The following is a 27,982-nucleotide window of genomic DNA, read 5'->3' as shown; positions in this document are numbered from 1 at the left end:
TTCGTTGACTAAAATTCCAAAATAAAAAAAAGAAAGCCAAAATTCTCACTTTGACGAGTTGTTTCTCAAAGTTTGTTCTTAAAACCATAACCTAATTTAATTAGGAGAATAAAGCGGGGGGTCATCAATTACATTTACATGTAAACTAAAATGCTCGTCACACAACAATTAAGCGGAAGCTTAAAATATAGTTCTTTAATAAGCTTATTAATTTTTAATACGAGTAATCATCAAGAATGGTTACAGAATCAAAAAAATACAAAACATTCTTAAAAGCATTAAGGACAACTTCAGAAACTTTACGTTTTCAATTAATTACTGCATTCAATAGAACTCATCAAAAACGTTAGATTATGCCCTCTTTTTATTTTGATTCACTCGCATATCATGATTAAAAACATTCTTAAAGCTTTTTATTAAAAGAAACAATGTAACGACCTATACGTATTCGTATTATATAACAAACACAATAAACCTATACAAGAATGATAAATGGAGAATATAAAAGAAGGTAAATTATATTCCAATATAGAATAATTTATACCACTTATCGCAGAGGTATGGTTACAGTTCCCATATTTGGAAAAATAAATTTCTTTAAAATTAATACGGTTTTACATAAAAAAACCATGACATTTTGCAAACGTATACACAGGAGTACACACGTATAAAATCTTATACCGTAGAAATTTTGTGTACAAATGCCATCAAATTCTGCAATATAAAAACATCCTTGAAAAATGTTCTTTACATACCTTCGGAACTCTGTTCTCTGTGCTCTTACCTCAATGTATGTATAAAATTCTCTATACACAAAGCATACCAAATTCGTTGTTTTTCTTACTCTTTACAATTTTTTTGCTTATTGTGACGATTTTCCTAAGTCGAATAACAAAAACGAAAAAGAAAACTCCAACAAAATGAAAATTCTTAATCCGCTTAGCACTAAAATAAAAAAATTTCACGTTAAGCTTTATTTGACAACTAAAAAATGAAAGAGGCAAAAGTAAATTTTAAAGAAAAAAAAATAATGAAATAAAAACGCTGCAAAAGCAGTTTTCTTCAATACCGTCATTTATTGCAGAAAGAATTTTTAAAATTTTCTAATCATATCGCACCTGAAGAAGAACACTGGCGGCACTCATCATCGAGAAAAATCGAAAAGAAATCTGTGTTATCAATTGCATTATTTTCAGTAAGCCGGGATGATTTTAGAGCAATATTACAGATTTTATTCAAGAACAGTCCAACTGCATGATTCGAAAAGAATTGATTTTAAATTATTGCTGTCTTACCTAATACATTTAATAAATAAACGTTTTCAAAAATGCTTTTTAACAATTTCTAAGGTCGTATAAACATAATAGTAAGTTTTGAACTTACAAAGTTCATAAGGTTTATTTTTAATACGTGTATATTAATATCATAATATTACTCCACATGTGCACAATCAAACATAAATATTCACGCCATTCTCACATACAATTCAAATTATATACTAAAACAAATGTTGCTTTGAAAATTAGGATATTGTCCCACACTGTAAGAAAATGGCAAATTTTAAGTCTAACAATTGACTTAGCTAGAGTATTGGCTTTGCTTCTAACCTGCGTACAATAATTGCAGTATAAAATTTTTATCACAAAAAGAACTTGTCTTTGGTGAAATTCGGAAAATGTTGAATGGTCTGCGCCTACAATGATATTAGAGGCCCACACAATATTCAATACAATGTAAAATAACTAAATTATAGTTGATATTGTAACTCATATAAAGAAAGAATTTCAAATATTTGATTGGACATTAATATGTTAAATTTTCACTACGGTAGTACCTACGGTGCTTGATTCTTTTATTTTAAATATTCGAATCAAGACTGTGAAAAAATAATTTCTTTTAAATGCTTTTGCACATATATACTGATGAGTGCCCATAAGTAACTAGTAGTTGACTCTTCACTAACAATATTCGTTTTCAAACAAACTCCTTGCGAATATTTCCGCAAACATTATACTAAATACTTACTCTATGAATACCAACTAATCAAAACCAGATAAAAGAAAGCCATGCTTGGCTAGTTGATCATGATAAAGAACGTTGGATCTGTAAACCTTATCCATGAAAATTTATTGAAACCTGTTGATTCGAAATCTATACGAACAATCAACAGCAGCCAACTGAACTTTGTAAAAACTAAAATTTATAAAATTTATCATAAACCTACAATACCAAATTAACTGTGGTACTTTTAATGAAGTTTTGTCACGCTAGCCGAATATTACAATACTGAAATTAAGAAATTTATGACTTTTTACTTGACAGTGTTGCAACTTCAGTACCACGATTACTTTGAAGTATAAAAGTATATGGTGCAACCTATTTAAGGAAAATTTTATTGCTTCGTATCAGACCCGAAAATAAACTAATTACATTTTTACAACAAAGTTTTTACCTTGATCTTCCATTCTACTAGTAAGAACTTACAAAGTGGTTTGAGTCGTCAATTTTACAACAAAAAGAAAAGAACAAAATGTGAAAAAAATTCTTCTTACAACCATTTATAAGATTTAAAAAAAATATTTTCAACCAATCGTTCTAGTACTTAATAATTAATAACCTTACAGGAACATACTTTCATAACAACTATTTGACCAACAGCTTTTTAGAATAAAATAAATCTGGTAGCAACAGCGTACTTTTGTGAAAAATAACACTGATAACAAATTTTAAACACTCATTTTCCTACAAATAATCCTTTACTCTGTATAATTCATATGACATTGTGGAACTTTACGTTCCTCCAACTATTACCTTAAGTAGATGGCAAGACAGAGGTATTTTTGTAATTTTTTAGTTATTTATAGCTTCACTTTTTTATCCTTTTTCCTTAAACAAAAAAAAAGCAAACTCAGAATAATTGATTTATATTTTTTAACCGGATTAGATTATAATTTGTCATCATGTATACCAAGTACCCGATTGTAAGTCAAAATAATAATAGTATTGTGGGAGGAAAAAGGAAAATTTAAATGTAAGTCTTTTATTATTTGTAAGGAATAAAAGAGAATAATTAACTTTTGTAGATGTAATCTGTACTGATAACCAACTTATATAATATAAAAATTAAACAAAGTGAATGGAACAACATAAATTTCAGCTAATTGTAAACACTTTTATTTACATTTATTTCAAAATATGCATAATTTATTAACATCCATTGAATATTCTCTTTTATTTACAATTTATTTTATTACCTTGCTTGGCATAATAGTAAAGGTAAATGGATTTTTCTTTAAAGATAAACAAGTTTTCTTTATAGAAATTGAGGTAAAGAGAGAAATAATTTTTGAGCTTTAATTAAAGCGAAAACAGAATACGCGCCTAATATCTAAGTGCTATAAGAGAAAAACTAAATTTTTTAGTAATTTCCTTCATCCATTCTATTAACAAAATGTATAATAATATTTTAGCTTCTGTTTTTTTCATAAGCAATCTTAAATTTTAGTAAAATGTTGATGGTACCGAACAAAATAAAGTAAGCAGACCAGCAATAAAAAAATTCACGTAGTTATAACATTCATTGATATTGAGAAATTTTAAAAGTCTTACCCAGAATACAATTGCTGTAACAATTTAAAAAGTTTTTTATATAATTAAAATTGATTTTATTGAAAAATTTTCTTCACTCTCTGAAAATCTCTGTTTTAACAAAAACAAGAGTTTCATTAGGGTACATCGATTGTAAACTAAACTATGTACATTTAATCAACCAATAAGCGAATTAAAAATTTTTGAACCATTTGCCTGCGTCGAACTGCAATCAGGGCTTATTGTTAAAATTATTCTGTATTTGCGAGAAACTCATGCCTATTACTGTTTTTCTTGCATTTCATTAATTATTATTTTATTTTAAAATAATAATTTATTTCAAATCAATTTGCAAGCACTAACAGAATCACGCACACGCAATTACGCTTTTAAATCTTCACGAAATAAAACACTGAATAAAACTTGCAAATCAAAAGGTCATATAATTTGCTTTTGTACAGATTTTAGATTTCACACATATGCACCAGCCAATTAAGTTATTGGAACCCTCAAATTCTGTATCTTATCTTAAATTCTTCGCCGATTTAAAATATTTTGAACATTTTTAAAAGCTTTTGCAACTTCGAAATTATTTTTATTAGCTTTGTACTCCCGCAATTATGTCTGATATTTTAATTTTCCTCCATAAAGAAGATTCTAATTTATTGAATTTTATTGTCTATATTTGAGGATATGAGCATTCTAGATATAGGGTTGTCATAACTTTGTAACAGTCTTTCAAAAGTTCTAGTAAATCCAATATTAACCATTCTTTCTTAAAGTCTTTTTATTAGACCTAGCATCTTCTTAACGGTCTTTCTATCTTTCATTAACCTAAGTACAAAGGTAATCATCAAAAAAATGAATTGTCACCAGAGAAACGTTTAATATCCTAATTGAAAAAGTGGAACAATATTATTAACTTTACAAAGAGGAAAACATGTACTTCTTTTGAAATTCTTTTTAGCAAGATTCAACTGTCGGATATTAATATTATGTAACTATCAAACCCTATACTTATTAATGTATTATATATATTCATTTCAAAATATATAGGCATCTATCGATATATTATTTTATGTATAATTATGTTTTCGTTTTATCATTAACAATTTCAATTCAATAACCTTCATTTGAAAATAAATAACTATTTCCAAATACAAATTCCAAGAACGTAATTTTTACGATTACCTCGTTCGATATAAAGCATAACAACTCCACTTAAAGTATTTTTCCAACCTCACAGAAAATATTAATCAAAAGAGTCTTAAATATAATTTTAATGTAGAATGCAAATGTTACCCAACTTACCTTAAATAATCGTTCAACTGGTAATAAAAGTTCCCATTAAACCGAAAATTTTTATGAAAATTAAATAAGACAAGAATGATTCCAATTTTTGCTCACAAAAAAGAAAAATAAAACTAAAATAATTGAGAAATTAAATTTGAAAATTTTATTTCAAAATCTTTAATGAATTTGAATTCAAATTGGGAAAATTGTAGCGTAAGAACTAAAATAAAAAAAAACAATTCAATGTGGCCAGTACATAAGCGACCATACGTAGTATATTTCCAGAATAATATTTACTAGTACAAGTACTAATAAATAAAATGTTCGCAAACTTATTTTAAATTTTGAAATTAATAAAATGTTCGTGAAGGTATGCATGAAGCGACCTTTGTTAGAAATATTTATGTAATTTTTCCAAAAAATAAATTGAAATATAAAGCAAATTAATTGTAATAGAAATAATCAAAAATAAATAAAATGAGTCTTTAATGAAGGTGACATTTCTGTGTCTCAGCCAACCCACAACTGAAATTAATGAGTTCACAGAGAGACAAGCATTTTGCTGAAAATAGTTTCTTTACGATTCTCTAAAGCTTTTCTTCTTAAAAATTTGACATGTTACATTTGATTTGGTGACAATACCGCGCTTTTCGCATATAATACGCTAGATAATTATCCTTGAAATCCAAATTAACTACACTTTAAAAAGAAGAAGTAAATTTTTACTTTGATTTACAAATTTTTAATGTAAAACAAAAATTTCAAAAAATTCAGTAAATTTTTTACAGTCGGTAATAAATTTATTTATTTGTTAAGTTTCAAATTTATTTTGAAAACATTTTATTCCATGAAAATTCAATCAATCAATTAAACTGAAACATTTGAGATCTAAAGTTCTAAAGAATGGTGTTTTCCATTTGATTCAAGGATAATCAAAATTAAAGCTTATGTTTCTTCTTATATTTAAACTTATCTCTTTCAGCTTTTCGTGGCGTTTCTGTTTTTTTTTCCTGAAACATATACAAATGTTCTGGCAATTGCTTTACAAGCAAAGTACATACATACATATATACGTACATATATAAATACTTCCAAGAGATTAAATATTAGTGAAATATTCAAAATCATAAAATTGAAAACATATTACACAAATAGCATTCGTGTAACGTGTGTAACATTGAGCCATTCATGATTTGTTTATAACAAAATACTCTACATATGTACATTATATAATACGAGTATGTATATTGAAAACGAATTACATGGGTTTATACCATTTTTATTAAAAAATATCTTTGAGCCAAAAAGTTTTTATCTCAAATATGATATACTCAGTTCAGTGTAACTAAAAATGTTTGATTGTAAATCAAGTTGACCGAATCTTGGAAAACTACGTGCTTACTCCGGCTAAACTGCGGTCTGCGGGCCTGTTACCTCATTTATGCAATCTACAATCTACAGTCTTAAATTGACCGATTGAAGTTTCGCATGCAAGCGCTTTCTTCCACAAAAATTCAAGAATAGCATTTATGAAAAATTTTTTGGAAATTACTAACTCACAATCATCTCGGCGATATAGTTAAAGTACCTAAATTAGCAACCATTCCCAGACATATTGTCAGTATGCTAGATTGCTTTTATATTATTGGTTATAAATTTTATGTTAATTGTGCAAAACCAGACAGACGCTTTTGTTCAGTAAATTATTACTCTAAAACGAACACCTTTTTTTTTTAGTTTTTTATAGGATACTATTTTGCAAGTATAAAATATTTTTCTTCTAATAAAATACAAAAAACATTTATGCAACAAAATTTTCTTAATTTTTCATGCTAAATCAAAAGATTTTGTTCAATTTTAAACAAATGATTTTTTATTCCACGAAATGGTTTGGATACGTGAAATTAATTGTGTTACTTAAAAGCTTGTGTTTCAAAATTTTACAAAAATTTTATTCAAGCTCACTCAAAAATTCATTAAATAGTATAAAGGTCATCAAATACATACAGGGCAAGTGAAGCTAAGTTTTATGTGATTTCAAAAACTTGCTTTTGGTCTCATGAAATTTGTACAATTCTGGTAACTGAGTGAAAGGACAAAATTAATTTTTCAAAAAATATTTTATCTCTACCTTACATTTTATCTTATCCCATGAAATTCTCGCGTACAGCTTTATCTATAAAATATTAAATTGCTTGAGTTTAGTTTACACCAGAGGCAATGTTACACGATACCTTTTAAGTGTAATAAAATCTTTATTTCTCAACTCTTAAATTTCAAACAATAATTAAATTTTAATAGCAACAATTAAACTTAACTATTATTATCATAAAATGAACCCTTTACTTCAATATTAAGATAAATATTTTTAAAAGTGTTTTTTTTTTAAACATTAAGCCATTAAAAAAAGTGCTATTCCGTGATATTTTGTTATTCGAAAGGAATTACGTACTAAAATTTTTATTTTTAATATGGTTCCGTAGTACATGCCATACATATGTTACTATGCTTACTATACACAGTTACTATGCTAATTATTATCGCGAACGTTGGTTTAAATTAGGTTTATGGGGATGCTATATAGCATTTTGCAAGTTCCTACATAATAGAAAAAGTTTTATTATTTGTCAATTTTAATATCTATTTAAAAATTGTTAAACATATGAAACTGCAATTCAAACGAGTTTCAAAAACGTTTTTGGTCGCATACAACCAAATATTTCTAAATGTACATATAAGCTAATGCTTCAAAAGTTAACAATCTGAGCATAATTCAAGGATATATTCTTTTGAACTTTTCTTCTCGTTAAAGCACGGTATTCTTTATAATTCTTTCAATGCACGCTATTTTATTGTTCGCTTTATTATTCTTCTAGAAGACTGCCCTTACATTCCAAGTGAAAAAAGTTTTATTTGAAAACAAACTTGTCAAACTTAGTTAAAGTATCACATTATATCTAAAATTTGGAAACTTACAAAAATAACAAAGCAGCGCTACGTTGAAAATTTAATTGTATCCTGGAGAAGCTTTTATGCAAATTTTAGATAATTTTTTGAGTGCAGATACCGTTAATAATACAAAATTTCCAGTTCTATTTCAAATTTTATGTTGTTAAATAATTTCGAATTTTTTAGTAAGTATTTATTTAACTCAAGCATTATGTACAGGTAAAATAAATTTTTTAAAAGCAGCTTTTCAAAAATGTGTTGTAATTTTTTTTTAGTAATATCTAAGTTTTTATATTTGACCATTTTCGCTCATCGATAAATTGTAGCCTCATCAATGTATTTTTCAAATCCTCTAATACATTTTTCATTATAATTATTCTTTTTGTGAGTTGTAATCCTTTTGAACTGAAACTTTCCACACGGAATTCTAACATTTTATAAAATTGAACTTACAGCTATTCACTTTCCTAGTTTCACGAAAATATTGTCATCTGTACCATATTACTCCAATTTCGAAAAACAATGGGCTGCACTTCAAGTTTTAAAGTCTTTCTTTTGCAATCATATTACAAACTACTGCAAACTTATGTCTCACTTGTATAATTTTGAAAACAAATTATACAAGTGAGGCACAGCGACTCAAGTTTCATGTTATAATTTTTTTAAAACAAATCTTTCCAAACAAAATCTTTAAAACAAAGCTTTCCTTCACAACAAATTTTCACTAACATTGAATTGATTTGAGTTTATTAAAGTCTACAGTTCCTGTAGCCAAATAATCTTTTCGGAAAATCTAGTATCTACTATTTGGGTATACGAAAAATTAATACTTAAATAACTTAAAAAATCATTAAAAGGATTTTATTTATTAAAAAGAATTGCACGTTTTTGAACTTTTTCTGTCAAAAATGTGAAAAACTTACTTATACTTCAATATGTGTAGGTATTTATTTTCCATTTTGTTTTTTGCGATCTGCAACGGAAAATTCACACCAGAAGAAATTATGATACATCGAACAACATAAACCTACACAAGATGATGACAAAAATTTTCCAGCGAGTGTGGGAGTCAATTTTATAGTTCGTCAATAATAACAGTTGTTTTTTGTATTCTCTTATCCCGCCGCTATACAAATAATATTCAAAGAATGTTTGAAATTCTTTGTTAGATTTTTTTTATTTTGATTACAAATTGCAATAATATATCCATGTATTGAAATACTATTAATACACAAACGAATACATATACATATAAAGCATCTTATTTATATAAATTTATGCGATTTTTTGCACAAAATACTTAATGTACATTATTATAACCTTTTTTTTCATTTAAATGTAAACACAAGCACCTAGAGATACTGATGTGAATTCTTAAATTATCAGCCAACAAGAAAATTTTGCCGTAGAAAATTTTTTTGAGCATAAATTACCTTATTTGTTATACTCGAAACTACCCGTGAAATTTTTAAAACGCTTCAGCATTTCAAATTTGTTCATCATTTCAAAAGTCATTTTCATTTATTCGCTTAAAAATAGTATTTGAAATTTTCTATTCAAACTTGTAAATTTTTTCAATTGTTAAAAAATAGTTTTAAAATTGCTTCAAATAATCATTGAAAACCATACCATTTAAACCAATTCGAATACCAAATATTCGATATAGACACTATAGCCCCATTATAAAGGTGTTCATATTAAAAAAAAAAATAAAAACACGGAAATTAGTACCCTCGAAATTTGTAACTAAGTGTAATTGACATAAAATATAACTGAGATTTAGAACTTAAGGATATCATTCAAGAATATTGAAATTTTTTAATTTATTTTAGTGGGCTAAGATTTTTGTCTTTCTTACAGCATTTTGACTACCACACAGTTCAGCAGAAATCTGTATCACACTCTAGTAGCAAGGTGAATTTTTCAATTCAGCAAAGTACCTTGTATTACCTTGTAGTAATGTTTAAAACGTGCAGGCAAATTCTGTATATCACTTAAAAATAAAACTAATTTTCAATGAATTTCTTTGAAATAAAATAAAAATAAAATATTATAGAGCATTTACCTATCCTTTCTTTAATGGCTTCATTCAAATCCAATATATTTTTACATTTTCCTGAAAAATTCATACTCTTATAACTTTCCCAATTCAATTCTGTTTTCTATTTTTTTTTATTTTTTTTAAATTCCAAATAATAGAATTTTAACAATGAAAATGTATGCATTTTAGCAAAATAAAAAAAGAATACGTACGGCTTTGTGATTTCAAAAAAAAAAAACAAAATAAATGTGGGCAAGCGCGAAGAAGAGTGAATGCCTCAAATATAAAGAAAAAAAAAATAAATTATGCAAATTATACACCCTATGAAATAGAAAATATAAGAGTACAACAATGGTATATAAAATAAAAAAAGAGAGAGGTATAAAAATTTACACATTATCAAATATTTATCTGAAAAAATATGCTTCTCATTTTGTTACCAAAAATATAAACTTTATATACAGACACACACATTTTCTCACCTAACTAACTCTACATTGCTCCTGCTCCTATTTTAGTATACATACCTACATTAAATCTACATTTGATTATTATGTATACTTAATATCATATAAGCTTACATGTATATGTTTTTTATATAGGTTCAATATTGATACACAGTATGAGTAAACTGAATCTCTAGATAATAATAATCATGAAATCAACTTGTTGAAAGCGCCCCATAAAATTTCGCATAATAATATGACTTTATTGCGTATATATGAAGCAGCACAGCATAGCACACAGCACCATTCCAAAATCCCCAATATAAACACCCATTCCATTAACACAAAAATATTTTATAAATAAAAATGCGAAACAAAACGAAATTCAAATTGAAATGAACAAATAAACAAAAAAAAATTTATTTTTTGTCTCATTTTCTTGCTCTGTCCAAGTTAATTTCTTTTTTCTTCTATTCATTCTTTATTTGATTTTCTTTTTTTTTAAATATTTTTCTCAGAGCCTAGCCACATTACATTTTGGTTCTCAAATATATCCTTGCACAGAGAAAAGCACTGGGAATTTGTTTAAAAAACAATGAATAAAATGAAAGGGATGAACAACATTTTTTTCTAAGTCTGCAGTTGAAAATATTAAAAATATTTTTACCTTTCTGGGATGTTATACTTTTTTGTTATCATTCATACAGGGGTTGATATTCTTACTTAAAACACTTCTTAAACATCAACTGCAGCAGCAACTATGGTCGTCAAACTACTTTATATATTCGTGGCCTGTGAGGCCAGCTATAAATTTTTATTGATCTAAGGAGCAAATAATTAACTTTGAAAAATAATAAACACATTTTACCTAAAGTAGATATCATAAGTTCTTTCTAAACAGCGATTGGCAAGAACCTGTGGAAATTTTTCAAGCTCATTTATGAAATGCTATTATTAATTTTAATCTATGTATATACGATTAATATTAAAAAGTTTTTAAATTTCAATACTTTTTCTACGAAATATTTTTACCCAATACTCGTATCAACACATTGTGAAAGACCAAAGGACTTCTTTACAAATCATTCCTTTTTCTTAGAATTCAATCGTTTTCTTTTTTGTTATTTTTTTCCTATTCGCAATCTTTCCTTTTCGGCCTTGGGTTTGCAATATTTTTTTCCATTTTTTCTTAACATTTATTTCAGCACACTGCTTTCCCACAAAATTGTGGGCCAATTTTTACAATTTCGTATTTTCATTAAAATGAACTGTTAATAAATTTAATAAAATTTCAATATTCTAGTTATGTTGTATAGTCCCGCTTATATTTGTGATATACTGAAGTTTGTAGGTTTAGAAGAAACATTTACACAACAGTAGAACAAGACAATATAAATTTATACTAAAGATAACGATGCTCTAAACTTGACATAACTGTTAAGAGAAGTCATGAAAATCACCGAATTCAATTTAATATCAAAATCTACTGACACAATCTCAAAATTTATTAAGATATTTTCACTTTTAATTTAAAGACTTTTTGTTAGAGTAAAAAGATCTAACAGAGTTTGATTAGTTTATAGTATTATTTTCCTATTATCAATAATATTTTTGATAGTAACTATAATAAAAGATTATTTCGAATATCGCTTTGCTATTTTACATTTAAGCGCCAAGGTAGACATGCAATTTTTAGTTTTGCAACTGTTTGATTGCTTATTTATATTTCATATAAATCTATATTCAAGCGCGAACATATACAACTGTATGATCCCTTACAATTAGGCAATCAAACAGTTTGTTACAAATATTTTTTACGAGCTGATTGCAACTTTTAGTTAACGCAATCGATTTGAATTGACGAAAAAAATTAGTTGCTTAGATTTGTGTGTAACGATTTTACAATCGAGCTGTAGTATTAAGTATTTACAAAACTAAAAATTGCATGTGTGCCTGCACCCTAAAAGTTGCAAGCCGTCTTGTTTTGGGCTTAAGCTTTTTGAGTAATAATCTTTTGACTTCGCTGACAATACAATTTTTTAATGTTAGAATTTTTGTTAAAGATCAGTTCAAGATTTTCTTCTTTTACGGGCGGGCCGCTAATTACAAAGCAATGGTTTTCTAGAATTTTCTATACAACAATTGAAAAAATAAAAAATAAAATTCACATAAGCATTATACTGGAACAATTTAACAATAAATATTAACTTAATAATACAGGAAGAATAAAAAAAAATTAGGAAAAAATCTAATCTAAAATTAATTTGAATAACAAAAATGATTTTAATATTATAGACCGAAAAATAATCAAATAAAGTATACACTTCGTTTCACCAGAACAAGGTCATTTTCATTTTGCATACTCGTATAACGTTTATGTAGTAGATTTATAATTCTTGGAATTGGAAAAAAAAAATGATGTTCGTATTATTAGTTTGAATTTGTTATCATTGATTTAATATAATAACATTGCAGTTTTTAGAGTGATTAAGTTCAGGGCTATTTTGATAAAATGGACTTGGTATATACAATATGTATTCAACGAATTCGATTGGAACAAATTACTGCACTCAGTACTTTGCGCTCCAAATTTTTTTATATCCGCATCCATTTAATTGGTTAAAATATCAATTTATACACAAATACGGTCGTCAAATAGCTACAGTAAAGATTATGGATTTGCAGGCTTTGCCGATGAATTTATTCTAATAAAACAGAGTGTGCTTTCGTTTGTAACATTGTACACGTATTTTATTAAATTTGTTTGTATATTTTCATTAATATTTATATATATGAATAAAATATAATAATAAAAATTTCTCCTTTTTGGTAAATTTACAAAAAAAATTTAAAAAAATCTGTCTTTTTCACCATATTTGTCCGATTTTTCGTCTGTTTACAGAAATTTTTCACTGTTTAAGATAGAAAAATTAATTTTGTATTTAAACAGACCTTATCATTGATATACATATAAATTGTCTAGAACAAAGCCTTTAGAAATATTCATTTTAAAATTAATTATAAATACAATTTTCTTTATGCCACTAAGATTTTTTTTAAGAATTATTACTCGAAAATCTCCTCCAAAATATTTCAAAATTATTAAAAAAGAACTATTTCAATAAATTCTTTTAACACCTACAAATGCGCCTAAAGCTAATTAATTAATGAAATATATACAAATAAATTTGGAATCTGAATTGTGCTTTTTACAAACCACGAGATCTATGGGTCATGTGCTTGTATATTATGGCTATAGGAACAGTAAAAAGTTAAGAATTTCCTATATCTACTCCTTTCTATAAACCTTTGCACATAATAATAGTAATATTTTACTTTACACTTTACAATCGTAATAAAAGGTGATAAATTTAAAATATATAAATTTACCGTAATTTTAGTTTGTCTCAAATTGGATATATAACACAATACTGTTTCGAATGTGTGTATAGTACAAAAAAATATTGTGAGCTTCAGTTTTTGATTTTATTTTGAAGCTTTTCATTACAACCTTTATCGTATAACAGAGTTCACAATAATTTTCGAGTTTTTTTTTACCAATAGTAATTGCATAAAACTTTAAGAATGTCATGCACATTATTGTTTTTGTTTTATTAAGAATATCTTTATAATGTAATAAGCATAATAAATAAGAATATATACTAATAATAAGAATATATGCTAATAATTTGCATAGACTCATTTTATTGAAATACCAGTAAAACCTGTCAAATCTGGATCCTGTGAAAGGTCAAAATCCGTCATTTCAGGAAAAAACGCCAAGTTAAATTTCTGAGCATTTTTTTATTTTACCAGAAATTGTTTTTTTAAATGAATACTCTCGAGCTTTATGATCTCTATGCAGCGCTCACATAAGTTTTATAACGATGCATTTTATAAAGTAAAGCATTAAAAAGAATAATTAGGTATTTAACATCTTTTTGTTAAAATGTAAGAGAAGATTACTCTTCCCAATTGCATTACACATTACTTTGTATGTGCAACGCGTGTATAAAATTATTGTGTAAAGAGGTGTGACTTAAAGTATAGATATCATAAAGTTTCAATTTGATTCTTGCGATTCCGTTTCCTTTTTATTTTTCTTTTCAATTGTTGCAATCGAATATTTTCAATCTATATGTACGTTCATATAGATTAACATGTTCTTCATAAATTTTTTCCGTAGGAAAACGGCATCATCGATTTTCATTCTTTCATCCTTATTTTGCAACTTTATTACTTTTATTTCCATTTTTAACACATTTTTTTTCTGAATTTTCATTTTTCTGTTTGTGTACGTGGTGGCACATATTAATCAAATTGATGAGTCTCAAAAGGTACAATATAATTTTATACCGTTAAATAAAAAACAATAAAAAAATATATTGATATATAATGTATGTATACATGTGTACCCAAATCATGAATTTATTCTTGTGTATGTAGAAATGTTTATTTTTCTTATCTTCTAAACGGGTTATACAAAAATTATAACAAAACTGTTCTTATGAAAGCTGTGGGTATATAATCACTTACTGTTAGTACTGTCAATAATTTTTATACGAATATTTTTGTACATAATTTCGAATAAAATTCAATTTTCAATTTTATTTCTATGTAATAAAAAATTAGTTATAATATATAGATGAAAATTATAATAAAGGAACCGACATTATCTGGAGCCGTACAATAAATAAAGGAAAATAAAAATAAAGGTGTTATTTGTTATCTTTGTTTTACTTTATACTTCATTTTTAATTTAGCATGAAATTTTATAGGATTCAAGGATAAAATTATTATTTGCAAATCACAGGGATGGGAATTATGCTCCACAGAATAAAAAAAAAATATATTAAAAATGTTGTTATACAAATATTTAATATATTTTTCAAACTACTAAATCTGCTTGCCAATCGAGTAATAAAAACAGCTTTTGTGTTCTTATTACTCCTTTGGCAAGCCCTACTCGAATGCAAAATGTAAACATGGGCTGAAACTTTTGTTGCTCCTATAGTCGTATAAATGAGGGCCAGAATTTTCACAAAATCATAGAAAAAACACGACCACAGTGTAAAAAGGAAGATAAATGTATTTTTTTCGTGTAATATGCCGCCACGATACAGAGCTTCTACTCTATAAATCGGGTTTATTACCTTTTCAATTTATTCAAAATATTAACAATTCTAATAATGAATAAGAAAAAGTAACAAATGAACGAAGAACGAAATAAACGCGAATCAATACGTCGTATTGTGTAAGTCGTAATTACTTTAGTTTACATGAAGGCAAAGTGTTACCGAACAACATGCGAAATTTTTATAAAGAACCTAATTAGAGTTCTTAAAACAACTAAGACTTAAAATCGAAAAGACTGAAAAAAGACCAAACATTTCCTTAATCATTTACCAAAGATTTAGTTTTCAAAGATAAAGCATATACCAATAAAATTCTTGTTGATAACTTAACTTTCACCATCACTATCCTTTAGAAATATAGTTATTATAAATTTTAATAAAAAGAAGTTTCAACTTTCAAAAAATTTCCAGAAAAATATTTAAGAAAATAAGGAGGAAAATCTCTAAAATTTTATTATATACTTGAGATATTATTCAAGGCCATCGGAGCTGCAGAATACAATAGAGAAATTCTTTTTAATAATAATAAGAAAAGTATAAAAAATTAAGGATTCCGTATATTTTTAATAATTTCTCGTCATCATTCCGAGAGAATATGCAAAACTTAAATATGCTCTTTTTAACATAAAATGTTATTGTTTTTCTCAAAGCATAAAGAAAAGGAATTTTTACTTTGGATGTGCTCATTTTAACTTGCTCTTGCATTCATTTCGTACTATAAGTACAGCTATCTTGAAAGTGAATCTCGAAATTCAAAACCTATTGAATTATTAAGTATTGGAGCCAAATACAAATATTTATATTAGTTTTTCTTCGGAATTTTTGTTTTAATTTTATTATTAAATTCTTAGTAGAACACCTACATGGGTATCTCAATGTTTAGATTTTTTTTGTAAAGTATAGATACTTAAAAACAAAACTATTTAGCAAGTAATATTTAAAGAAAACTCTGATTTCTATTAAATATACCTACAAGGAATCCTTTGTACTAAGTGAAGGCAATTAACTTTACAACTTCTGCACGAAACGCTTTATAATCAATTTTAATTTACAATAATTCTCAACAACCCGAGATAGAGAAAGCTATACACATGAAATACTCACATGATATAATGGAATTTCATGACACAAAATATTCCTCAAAGCTGAAGGTTAAATTCTAATCATGTATTACACTTACATACAAACATATTACATGCACGTTTACTAAGAAATTTCAAATTTTTTCTATTATAGTTGTTCTTTTCTTTTGAACAACTTATTAAAAAATATTTTCTCTTTCGTGATTATTTTTAAAAAACAATAATGAATTTTTATTTTAACTAGCTTTTTAGTTTTTTTATGATTTTGACATAAAATATAAAATGAAAGAGCACATATTTTTTACCTTGAAAAATATTCACAGTAAATCTACAGAAATTCGTATTTTAAGTATGTATATATGTATGTAAAGTACTAAATTATACTTATACATACATATATAAATTTATATTTGCATATATAGAATAATTTTAATTAATCACGTATATCCTGTAAAGAATTCAATTTAAAATTTTCAATAAGGATTTTAATATTATTATCCATATAGTTTATAGTTTGTCATAAAGTTTAGAAATCGTTTACTTCCCTTACTTATTTTTAATTTTATCAATTGAGAAAAATATAAAAAATAATCAAAACAATTTAAAATCTTATATTCTAAGTTCAATGAACACTTTTGAAGAGTTTTTACACTTGAGACGTAATTTTTTAAAACAGGATTTAATTACCTTTCAGAAATAAGTGAAATAATCGCATAATTGCATGTCACATAAATTTGTAACCATCTATAAAATATAGCATTTGTACCTACTTTTTTATATCAAAATTATTGTGTTATAACTGGCCCACCTCAAAATTATGTAGAATAAGACATTTTTAAAATAATCTACATTGAAAACAACTTGGAAATCTCAGGAAATTATTCTGAATTCGAAAAGTCATTGAAGATTAGAGTTTAAAGTTAAATCATTAAATTTTCACCGCAGCACTTGTTGTATATTGCAGAACGGGACGATGATGCATTAGTTTATAAAATGATGCATTCCGAAAACTTTTTTAGAGAAATATCTCGCAACGACATACCCACCCCCCAAACTGTCTCTTGTCTTATAGACTAACGCTGCCCACCTATTGAGAAGGTTCAATTGAACTATTCCCCATAAAAAATAAAGTGACTGAATGATGATTTAATTTAGTATAAGTATACTTTTGGAAAAGTATACTATATCTTTTTTTCAATTAGTGATACACAGTACGAAGAAATACTCACATATTTCTAGTTCTGTGAATAAAAAAGGCGAGATACACAAAAAGAATTTTGATGGTTGTATAACGTTAACAAATGAATTTCTTTAAGCAGTAGGTATATGTATAGCACAATAAATTTAAAATTCAAACTCATGGTTATTGCAGTTAAAATAGTATTTTTATACCCGTACGAATGTATGGGCATACTAAATTTGCCTTACGATTTAGCTTTGTCTGTTCGCCTGTCCATCCGTCCCAACGAAAATTCAAAAACTAATTGAGCAATAATAATTTTACCATATCTTAGAAAATATTGAATTGTACAGAAATTTTTTACACAAAAAATACACAAAACTGAAATATTGCATAAATTAATATGGCAATATGGCAACTTAAAGTCATAGTATGTTCCATAGTCAACTATGAAATTTTCATAACTCGCACATATGACAACAAATTTATACAGGTATCACAGAGTTGACACGGCAACTCTATTTTTTTTCGTTTCAATTGAAAATAAAATATTTCAACCAATTATAAATATTTTCTTTTAAAAGAATTCATTACCACCCGCAAAGTTTAAACAAAAAATATGATCATAAAAATTATTACAAAATAATTTACAAAATTTTCTTTACAAAAAGTTCAAAGAAAACATATCAAAAATAAAATATTCCATAGATTACCAATAAAATAATGTGTCTGGGAGAAAAACTGGAAAAGCAAGAAACGATATAATTATTAATCTCAACTGTGTATATAAGTATATTCTTTAATTTAAGCTTCTATTATTCTTATACAGCCATTCACCCACCAATTGTTTTTTTTTTTTCAAAAATCCCCTTGGAGATTTTATTGTTCATTTATTTATACATTCATGAATTTTATAAATTCGAGGACAAAGACTGAATTTCTATAGCAAAAAGGAACAAATATGATAAAAGATTACAATTAATTGTGGAGACCGGTCTTTATTTTGTAAAATCATTTTACGAAATAATAATATCATTTCGTTATACTTTAAAAAAATCATTTGAAATATTATTTAAATTTTTATATGTAAATCGGTACCTACTTTTCTCTATAATTTATTAAGGAAAAAATTGCTAAATATTATAGAATCAGGTTCTTTCATCATGAAATCAAAAACAGCGTTCAATACTACAATATTATTTAATATAATATTGTAAATTTTAAAAATATTGCTTTCAAATTATGCAAATTGACATTATCGTTTAATAATTCTATTATGTATTTGATTTTTAATTGATAAACTCATAATATAAAACCACAGGGACAAGTAAAATATTTTTAACTTGAAATTTTTGTTCTGAATTTTCAATAAGCAACCTGGTATAATAAAGGTAATTTTGATAAATTATAGATTGCATAACTCTAATTAATCCAAAATCCAATCAATGAATTTTAATATCATAATATCAAGATAATTAAGAGTATTTGTAGTTTTTCTCTTACTCCTAAGACAACAATTTGTGCATTTTCTAATTGTAATCTCTAAAGAATTTATTTTTATAAAAATATTTTGTTTAAATATTATTGAAAAATTAGTACTTAAATATTTATGTTAAAAAATTAAAAATATTCTTGTTGGAATATTTGAGGAATTTTTATTAAATTAATTTTATTAATTTATTTTCAGGCAATCATAGGATAATATTGAGGACATGATTGGTGTAATTCAAAAGAATGATATTTTGGCAAAAATATTTTCTATCATTTAAAGTGAATCAACACAATATGAGAGCAGCATTAGTTGCCTTTTACTTGTCAAGTAAGTATTGTGATATTTTATTTATAGTGACAGTACACATAAAAACGATTTCATTAAAAAAATAAAATAAGAGTTTTAATAAAATTTTACAACATGTTTTACAAATTCTTTTGCTTTTAACTCTTTAAGCCAATTGTTTGTAAAGTAGCAATTTTCCCTTCAACAAGTGAAATCACTATTTTCAAAAACGATCTAGCTACTTTCATTTATACACTAAAATATGTATAGCAAATTATTGCATATATTTAGGATCAACAAAAAAAAAATTGAAAGAAACGTAAAGTAATGGTCAAATTCGATGGTTGAACAAGTGAGTTAAGATAAATTGGTAATATTTTTTGATGATTTTACGCATTTTATTTTACCTATTTGGTTTTGAAGATACTTGAAAAAGCTCGCCGTTTCGGAAATATAAGGCGCAGAAAATTTAAATTTTATGAATTTCGAAAGACATTTTAATGTGTTTAATAATAAATTTTAGTTTTCTATCCTAAAATAATTGACAATTTTTTGTAATATAAGCTTCAATAATTTCGAGACTTACACATTAGCGATATAGGGGATTTGCAGCTCCCGTTTAAAATTTTTTAAAATTTATTTAATTAATATTGAAAAAATAAATAACATAATAATTTATATTAATTTTCATTTTTCCATAATAATACCTCGCTTAGAACTTTATCGTAACCTTGTAATAATAATAAAATTGCAATTTCACAACTCTTCAACATCTTTTAGTGAAGTCCAATAAAGTATTTGAAAGTAAATGTTTGACTTTGAGGAAATCCTTTCTTCGATGTGCAACATTATTCTATAGAAAAGTATTCGAATATTATTCGGACTAACCGCTCTTTCATCTAATTGTGTTAACACAAACAATCATACTTGAAGATTCCACATTACAGAACTAAAATATTAAATAAATCGAACAGCTTGAACCTGTTGCAACCAGACCAACTTCATATACAATCTTTAAAAAAGCGATTACCATAACTATCTTGTAAATTAAATATTATTATCCGCTTTCCAAATAATTTAAAAAAAAATTTTTTAATAAATGTTATTTTTTTCAAAATTTTTTTTTTAATATTTTTTGTCTTAAGAATATAAGATTCCAATAAAAAGAATGTTAAGCGTCGGGTTATTATAAAATAAAAGTCTGTTTAAGCAAGTACATTGAAGATAATTTCAAATTGAAGGTATTTTGAAAAGCGAGAAAACCATCTCATTTTCTTAAGACGATTCTCTTAACTTTATTTCAATACTTGCAGACAAAAAAAAAATTACTCAAGTATCTCCAAGGAAGGCAATCATGTAAAATTATAAATTCTTTGTTAAAAGAAAAACTTGCTTGTAGTACAAAAAAAAAAAAAAATGCTCGTATAAAATATTTTCAATTATGCTCTAAGATGATTATTGTGTCGTTTTAAAGTGCACTTACACTTTTTTTAACTAGGTAGTTAATTTTTTCATTGTTGGTACGATGATTTTCTCAGTTGCATTACTTTTCCTTCAGATAAACTCAAGTATTAAACAACTATTACTTTTCTTTTATTATTCACCATGGTTGCATTTAATTTTATAGTTTTGCACTACTACTGGAATACCGAAAAATTATTTTTTATTACAACATTAATTTATTCTTCCTGAGACTATAAGAGTCAAAACAATCCCAAGTAAATAACAGCAAATAACAATTTTGTGGTGAATTTTTTCTAATCTTTCTCTTAATACATGAATTTCGCGAAGTTAAGTATCGTAAAATTCAGTTTTCAAAATTTCGTCAAAATATTATTAAATTGAATGAAAAAATTTAATTTTAAATTGTGAAACGACAATTTTAGAGAAATGAATGCTTGATATTTAGCTCAATCTTATAAAAAAGTTCTAATATTTCTATAAGATTGAAGAATTGATTGAAAATCAAAGTCATTTCTCAATATTATTCACATAAATTCATACATCGTGTAATTTTGGAAGACATTTTGAAATAGATGACCGAGATCTACCTAAAGTTAGAACTAGTTTAACATATAAATAAACCTCCTGATGTTTCCTTTTGTTATATTTTATTTTTTATGAAAAAACCGAGTCAACAACTAAAAACTTTCCATGTCGACTCTCAACAAATATCTCTACTTATTGATGTGGCAGATATCAGCTTTCTACCTAATACGTAATCTTAATTATGCAGCCCTTAAAGGCTGTTTAATAATTTTTTTGGTTGTCATTTAAGTTTTAATGTTTTAGTATCTTTTAATTTGTCATATTTTCTGTAATCATAAAAATATGGTTTCTTAGCAAGCAAAGAAAAGAGGAGCTAAAATTTTTGAAAAAACCCTCCTGCCAATTTTGTATAAACAAACTCATACAAGCTGCACTTGGTTCCAATCAAACATTCTTTTCCAAAAGTAATTTTTTTCAATTTTATAACAATTAATTATAAAAAAAAAAGAAATTTCTTTAATAAAAATTAAACAAAAACTTGGAAAAGTTTAGTGTTATTTCAGTGTAAATTAATTTACAGAATAAATTAATTTGTTAGTTAATCTCACCAACTTTTAAATGGTTATGGTTGCATAATTCTTTACTTTTAAGTAATTTAGTTAAGCAGTTGTAGAAAAGCATAATGTGAGAAGTTCTTATGTAGTTAAGATGGATTTGCTTTCAAGGACGTTTAAAAAAAATATAGAAAATAAAATTTCATGAGTTTTAAAGGACATAAAAAAATTCTCTGTAATGCCTTTAGAGGACATTGTTTTGTCCTTTAATTAATAATTAACTTCATATTATAATAAAAAATAGAGTTCGTATTTGGTCATAAATTTTCAAAGAATTCTTTTGTTGCCTTTTCTTGCTTTTAAAAATTTCAAATACTTCAAGTAGTAGGGAACGAAATTCGTAAAAATTTTATTGTTGAGTGCATTCTTATGGTTAGAATGAATGTTACAATTTTAAGATTTTTCTTTTATTAAATTTTAAATATTTATTCCTTTTTACCTGGAGGATTTATTTTTTTTCTGTGTATTACAAATTTTCTTCAATCAAAAAGTAAATAAATTTCATTTCAAGACTCCTCATCTTTTTGAATAGTTTAATACTTTTCTTTCCATGTTTTACTTTCTTTTCTTGTTTTTTTTTTCCCTCAATTTCTTGAAAGGATAATAATATTAATATTTTCTTTATATTTTATATATTTACTGTTTACGTATACAATTTCAATGATTATTTGAATTGAAAATAAATTTTAAAATAACATTCTTGTTAAAAGAAACGTGTATAAACATAAGGTCATGGTGGATATTTTCTTTTTACATTTTATATTTTGTTTTATATTTGTCCAAAAATTTACATTCATTTATGAATAAATAATTCTTAATATAATACATAAAGTAACTTGAACATATTTGCATTTTAGGATGAAAATTTTAACAAAATTTACTCAAAATTCTATTGTAAATACCTATTCATAGATTTTAAGATTTTTTAAGGACCTATTCAGCATTCCCATAACATTTATGTACCTGGGATATGTTATGTATAAAAGAATTAAAGTATATTTTACCTTAATTTTTAATTTTTGTCATCATTAAATCTAATAAATTCGGTGCAAACTAATGTTTTTGAAAATAGCACATTTTCCTTCAACATATAAGATAAGCTATTTATCATTAGTTTTTCGCTTTTATAGAAATTTGAGTAAGCTTTCAGTCATTTGAGTACACTCAGTAAGGTAACGAATATTAAAAATTTTTCGAAATTCAATTAGATGAAAGTGGAGAGAGGCAAAAGAAAATTCTGTGTATAATAGAATGAATTTGATATCAATGTTCAGAAGCTTCTTAATTTTCAGACTCCTACAGGTTACTGTCTAAAGGGACAACAATGTTACATAAACGATGTTAAAAACGAAATTTAAGAAAAAACGGATACGAGAATTACTCTTTATAATTTCAACGGCTACTTTTCTCTTAACATTTAACTTTGCAGTTTTTCAACAGAAAAGACCATTAAATGCAAAGAAAAATTAATTTTTAACATTTTGAGTATAAAATTTAACTTTTCTACTAGCAACAGTTTATTCTGTTTTTTGTTTAGTTTTTTTATTCGCCTAGGACTTAAAATATCTCCAAGAACCAACCACTTTTAAAAAAATAGAGTTAAAAACTTTTAAGATTTACAAAATACAATGAAATTCAAAAATAATAAAATTTTATTTCTCTTGCTTTTTCATGTTTCAGTTTTTTCAACGTTAATTATTTTACCACCGACAACATTGGCTGATGATTGGTCAGCTAGTTGCCCATCAAATTGTACATGCAAATGGACAAATGGTAAAAAATCAGCAATATGTAGTTCATTGGAGCTAACATCAATACCAACAACACTTAGTACTGAAATACAGGTTCTAGTCCTTAATGATAATCAAATAGCATATTTAAATCGTGAAGAATTCATTAATTTAGGACTTTTAAATTTACAACGAATATACCTCAAAAAATCCAATATACAGTATATTCACAAGGAAGCATTTAAAAATTTAAAAATTTTAGTTGAAATCGATTTAAGTGACAATAAAATCGAAATGTTAGATAAAGATACATTTATGGGTAATGATCGTTTAAGGATATTATATTTAAATGGTAATCCAATCAAGAAATTGGTTGCATATCAATTTCCAATTTTACCACATTTAAGAACATTAGATTTACATGATTGCCTAATTAATTACATTGATCCATTAGCATTTGCAAATTTAAAATTATTAGAATTTCTGTATTTAAAAAATAATTTATTAGAAAATCTATCCGAATATGTATTCAAGCATATGAACAATTTAAAAACATTAGTATTAGATGATAATCCATGGCAATGTAATTGTAAATTACGTAATTTTCGTAGCTGGTATATTAAAAGTAAATTGAATAGTATTAGCTTAACATGTAAGGGACCATTTCATCATAAATCAAAACATTGGGAGAATATTGATGATGCACATTTTGGTTGTCAACCAAAAGTTGAAATATTTAGTAATGAAGATGTACAAAATATTGATATCGGTACAAATACAACATTTAGTTGTTTAATATATGGTGATCCAATGCCTGAAGTAACATGGGAATTAAATGGTAAAAATTTCGATAATGATAATATACTTTTTGATCAGGAAATAATAGCAAGCGATAAATTATGGAGCAATTTAACAGTATTTAATATGACGAGTTTAGATGCTGGTACATACACGTGTTCAGCTCAAAATGTTGTTGGTATTTCAAGTCAAAATATAAGTATATATCTTACGGAAATTGTACAGCATGTTTTAGTTAAAACACCAGAAACCTTTTGGTATTTTGGTTTAATAATGGGTACATTTGGCACTGTATTCTTATTAATATTATTGTCATTTGTTGTTTGTTTATGTAAGAGACAAACAAGACGTCGACGACATCCTAGTAAAAATATTAAAGGTAGTGTTAGTTTTAATGATCAAGAAAAGAAATTATTAGATTTGAGCATAACAACAACAAATGATCGTGGTGATAGCTGCGGAATTGATAATAATACACCATCAATAAATAAAACTGAATCGGTAATTGGTTTTGAACCAATTGAAATTACAGTAGAAAATCGTGGTAATAGCAGTTGTTCTAGTACTGGTGGAAATATTCATCATCCAAGTAGTAGTAATGTTATGGTTGGAAATTTACGTAATAATGACAATGTTAGTGGTCCAAATTCAAATACAAAACTACATGGTCCAACATCATCATTAGTTTTAAATAATCCGAATTCAGTTGGACAAGGAGGCTTAAATATAAATCCCAATGCATGTAATGTAGTTGCAGGTTGTGTAAATATAAACTCATCGAGTGGGAATAATGCAAATAGTAACGTTGTAAGTAGTGTAAGTATACATAAGATTTGCTATATTTTAAAATCTTTAATATAACTGGACATTTTTATATATTTTTCTTTACCTGGCAGTGTGCGATACCAGAAGAGTTTCCATTAAATGTTGGAGTTTTTCCACCGCCACCAGAGTTTTGTTCGAATGTTGTTGCTGCATCAGCTAATCCCGCCTATGGTAATATATTTATATCTGTATCAGTAACTCAAGATATGTTAGATAGCTCAGATATAAATATATATCCAGATTTATTAAATATACCAAAACGTGTTGATAATAGTACAGCTATACAAACAATGCCAATGAATGTATCATCATTTGCCACTTTACCTAGAAATCAAAGACGTGGAATTTTAAAAAAGGATACAAATTTATATCCACATGATGAAATTGTTAGTTATCATAATTTAGATACAAGCTATTGTCAACCATCTACAAATATACAATTACAAGAACATCAACAGCATCAACATCATCAACACCATCACCAACATCAGCAACAGCAATCATCCTGTAGAAATATTGTAACTCATTCAAAAAATGTTACAACTCCATCAACAGCAACAGCGTGCATAAATTGTATGAAAGCTCAACCACATCCTTATGTTAAGGAAGATGTAAATACAGCAACAAATCAAGTAGTTACAACAGCCGCAATATCATCTCCACCACCACCACCTCAATCACAATCATCATCACAAATTTTACCAATTGGCACCGCAGTACCAAATCCAATGACACGACAATGCAATATTCAAACACCGTCACAAATTTTAAATTATGATAATATGGGTAGACGTATAACAGCAAGCGGTAATTCAACTTTATCATTACCTGATGAAGAGGAACGAGAAAACGAACAAATTTTTAATGAAACAAATCAATTAAGAACATTTAAATCAACACAAAAACATCATCAAGCACAACAAACTTCATCAGGATCATCATCATCATCAACTTCGCAACAACAACAGCAACATCAAAAACAACAATCATCAACACAAACATCGAAACAAACTCAAGAATGTATGACAACTTCAACAGGATCTGATTTCGTTTCACTATAGTTTAATTTTTGTAATTAAAATCAAAAACCTCCCGTACTATGCTTGTACTTCATGTTATGTATGTATGTATAAACATAAGTGTGCAATATATAAAAGTGCATTCAAACAATAATTTGTGCACGAAATCCTTCTTTATTATAAAAATTTAATTAATTAATTTTCTGAAATTTTAAATACCTACTTTATTTTTTTTCAAAAAAAAAAAAATTAAAAGAAAATCAACCGAAAGCATGCAAAAAATAATTGTAAATGAAAATATTTAGTATAAGGCCAAAGTGGTTAAGCAAATATAAAATGATATGAAAGTTCGTATAGAAATATGCACATATATATTATATATATACATATTTATATCAATTTGCACATAACTGTGTATGTGTGGCCATATATTTGCTAAATCCTTATTCAGAAATGAAAAGAAAAAACAATTTACGATTAAACTTTAAAATTATTGAATTGATACGTCAACTTCCGCAATACCACTAAAAAAATAAATAAACAAAGAACAGTAAACTTCTGATTGAACATCTGCCTGCCTTTATCCTTCGGTCAGCGTTTCAATAAAACTATACCATTTATCTTGATTAAAGAAAATTATATTTTGTTTTCTTCTTTACATTTTTAATGAATGCAGTGTGATAAAAAATCACAAAACTAAAAAAAATTTAAAAAATTTAAAATATAAAAACCGTAAGCTACAGACTGAAACAAATTTTTTTTCCATTAACACTTTGGGTACATTCTCCTACTATAGGAGAATGAATATGCCGTGACGGCAATTTAGAGCCATAAATTGATTGAAACAAAGAATTTGAATAAAATTGTGAGAAGATTAATAAGTATTTTGTAGTAAGAACAAGAACTCAAGGAAATTTTTTTAAATAAGAGAGTAGGAGACAGTAAAATTTTTGTAAAGGTGTTCCGTGAAATTGTGTGCGAGTAGTAATATATTCGCTCTCATATTTTTAATTTTCACTTTTAGATTTAGTTTTCTCCTATTACAAAAATACTTTTCCATTTCTAATTTTTTTTTATATGTGGAGAGCCTCCCTAATAATTCATTTTTTCTTAATTAACATTTACTTTTCCATATTTGAAGCTTAAAATCAGTATCTTCGACAAGTATAATAACTATTACTAATTTTATTGTTTTCCTTAGATCTGATCTACTAATTCTGGTGATACTTGAAGGTTTATTATTGTTTAAAAGAGGTTTAAAGTTTCGACTTTTTGTACAACTAAAATTTCTTACATTTTTTACAATTAAATTTTAAGAATAGTGTTGAACTTTTTTCAATTATCTTTAATCGTAAACTAAAAAAATTAAAAACCAAGTAAATTTTACTCTCCCTATAAAAATTTATCAACATTGCACTAGTAAAAGCTTCATAGGAAAAATGTTTACGAATTTTTTAAACACACTGTGGAAATATTATATAGTACAATAAATTTTATTTAAAAAAAAAAAAGAAAA

At 26.0% G+C, this 27,982-nt stretch overlaps 1 protein-coding gene across 1 annotated transcript in view; it reads left to right on the top strand.

The window, feature by feature from the left end:
- Positions 1 to 27,398, top strand: part of LOC129618812 (uncharacterized) — a 63,356-nt gene extending 35,958 nt beyond the window's left edge. Inside the window, exons 2-4 of the mRNA XM_055533825.1 lie at positions 19,402 to 19,533; positions 23,775 to 25,438; positions 25,519 to 27,398. Coding sequence (XP_055389800.1) covers positions 19,449 to 19,533; positions 23,775 to 25,438; positions 25,519 to 26,508 — 2,739 coding nt within the window. The 5' untranslated portion in view covers positions 19,402 to 19,448 and the 3' untranslated portion in view covers positions 26,509 to 27,398. The remainder of the gene's footprint in view (positions 1 to 19,401; positions 19,534 to 23,774; positions 25,439 to 25,518) is intronic.
- The last annotated feature ends 584 nt before the right edge of the window (positions 27,399 to 27,982 follow it).

The sequence above is a fragment of the Condylostylus longicornis genome, unplaced genomic scaffold (assembly GCF_029603195.1).
Source record: "Condylostylus longicornis isolate FDR11 unplaced genomic scaffold, ASM2960319v2 ptg000010l, whole genome shotgun sequence".
NCBI classification, from domain to species: Eukaryota; Metazoa; Arthropoda; class Insecta; order Diptera; family Dolichopodidae; genus Condylostylus; species Condylostylus longicornis.
This window is presented reverse-complemented; position numbering and strand designations above follow the sequence as displayed.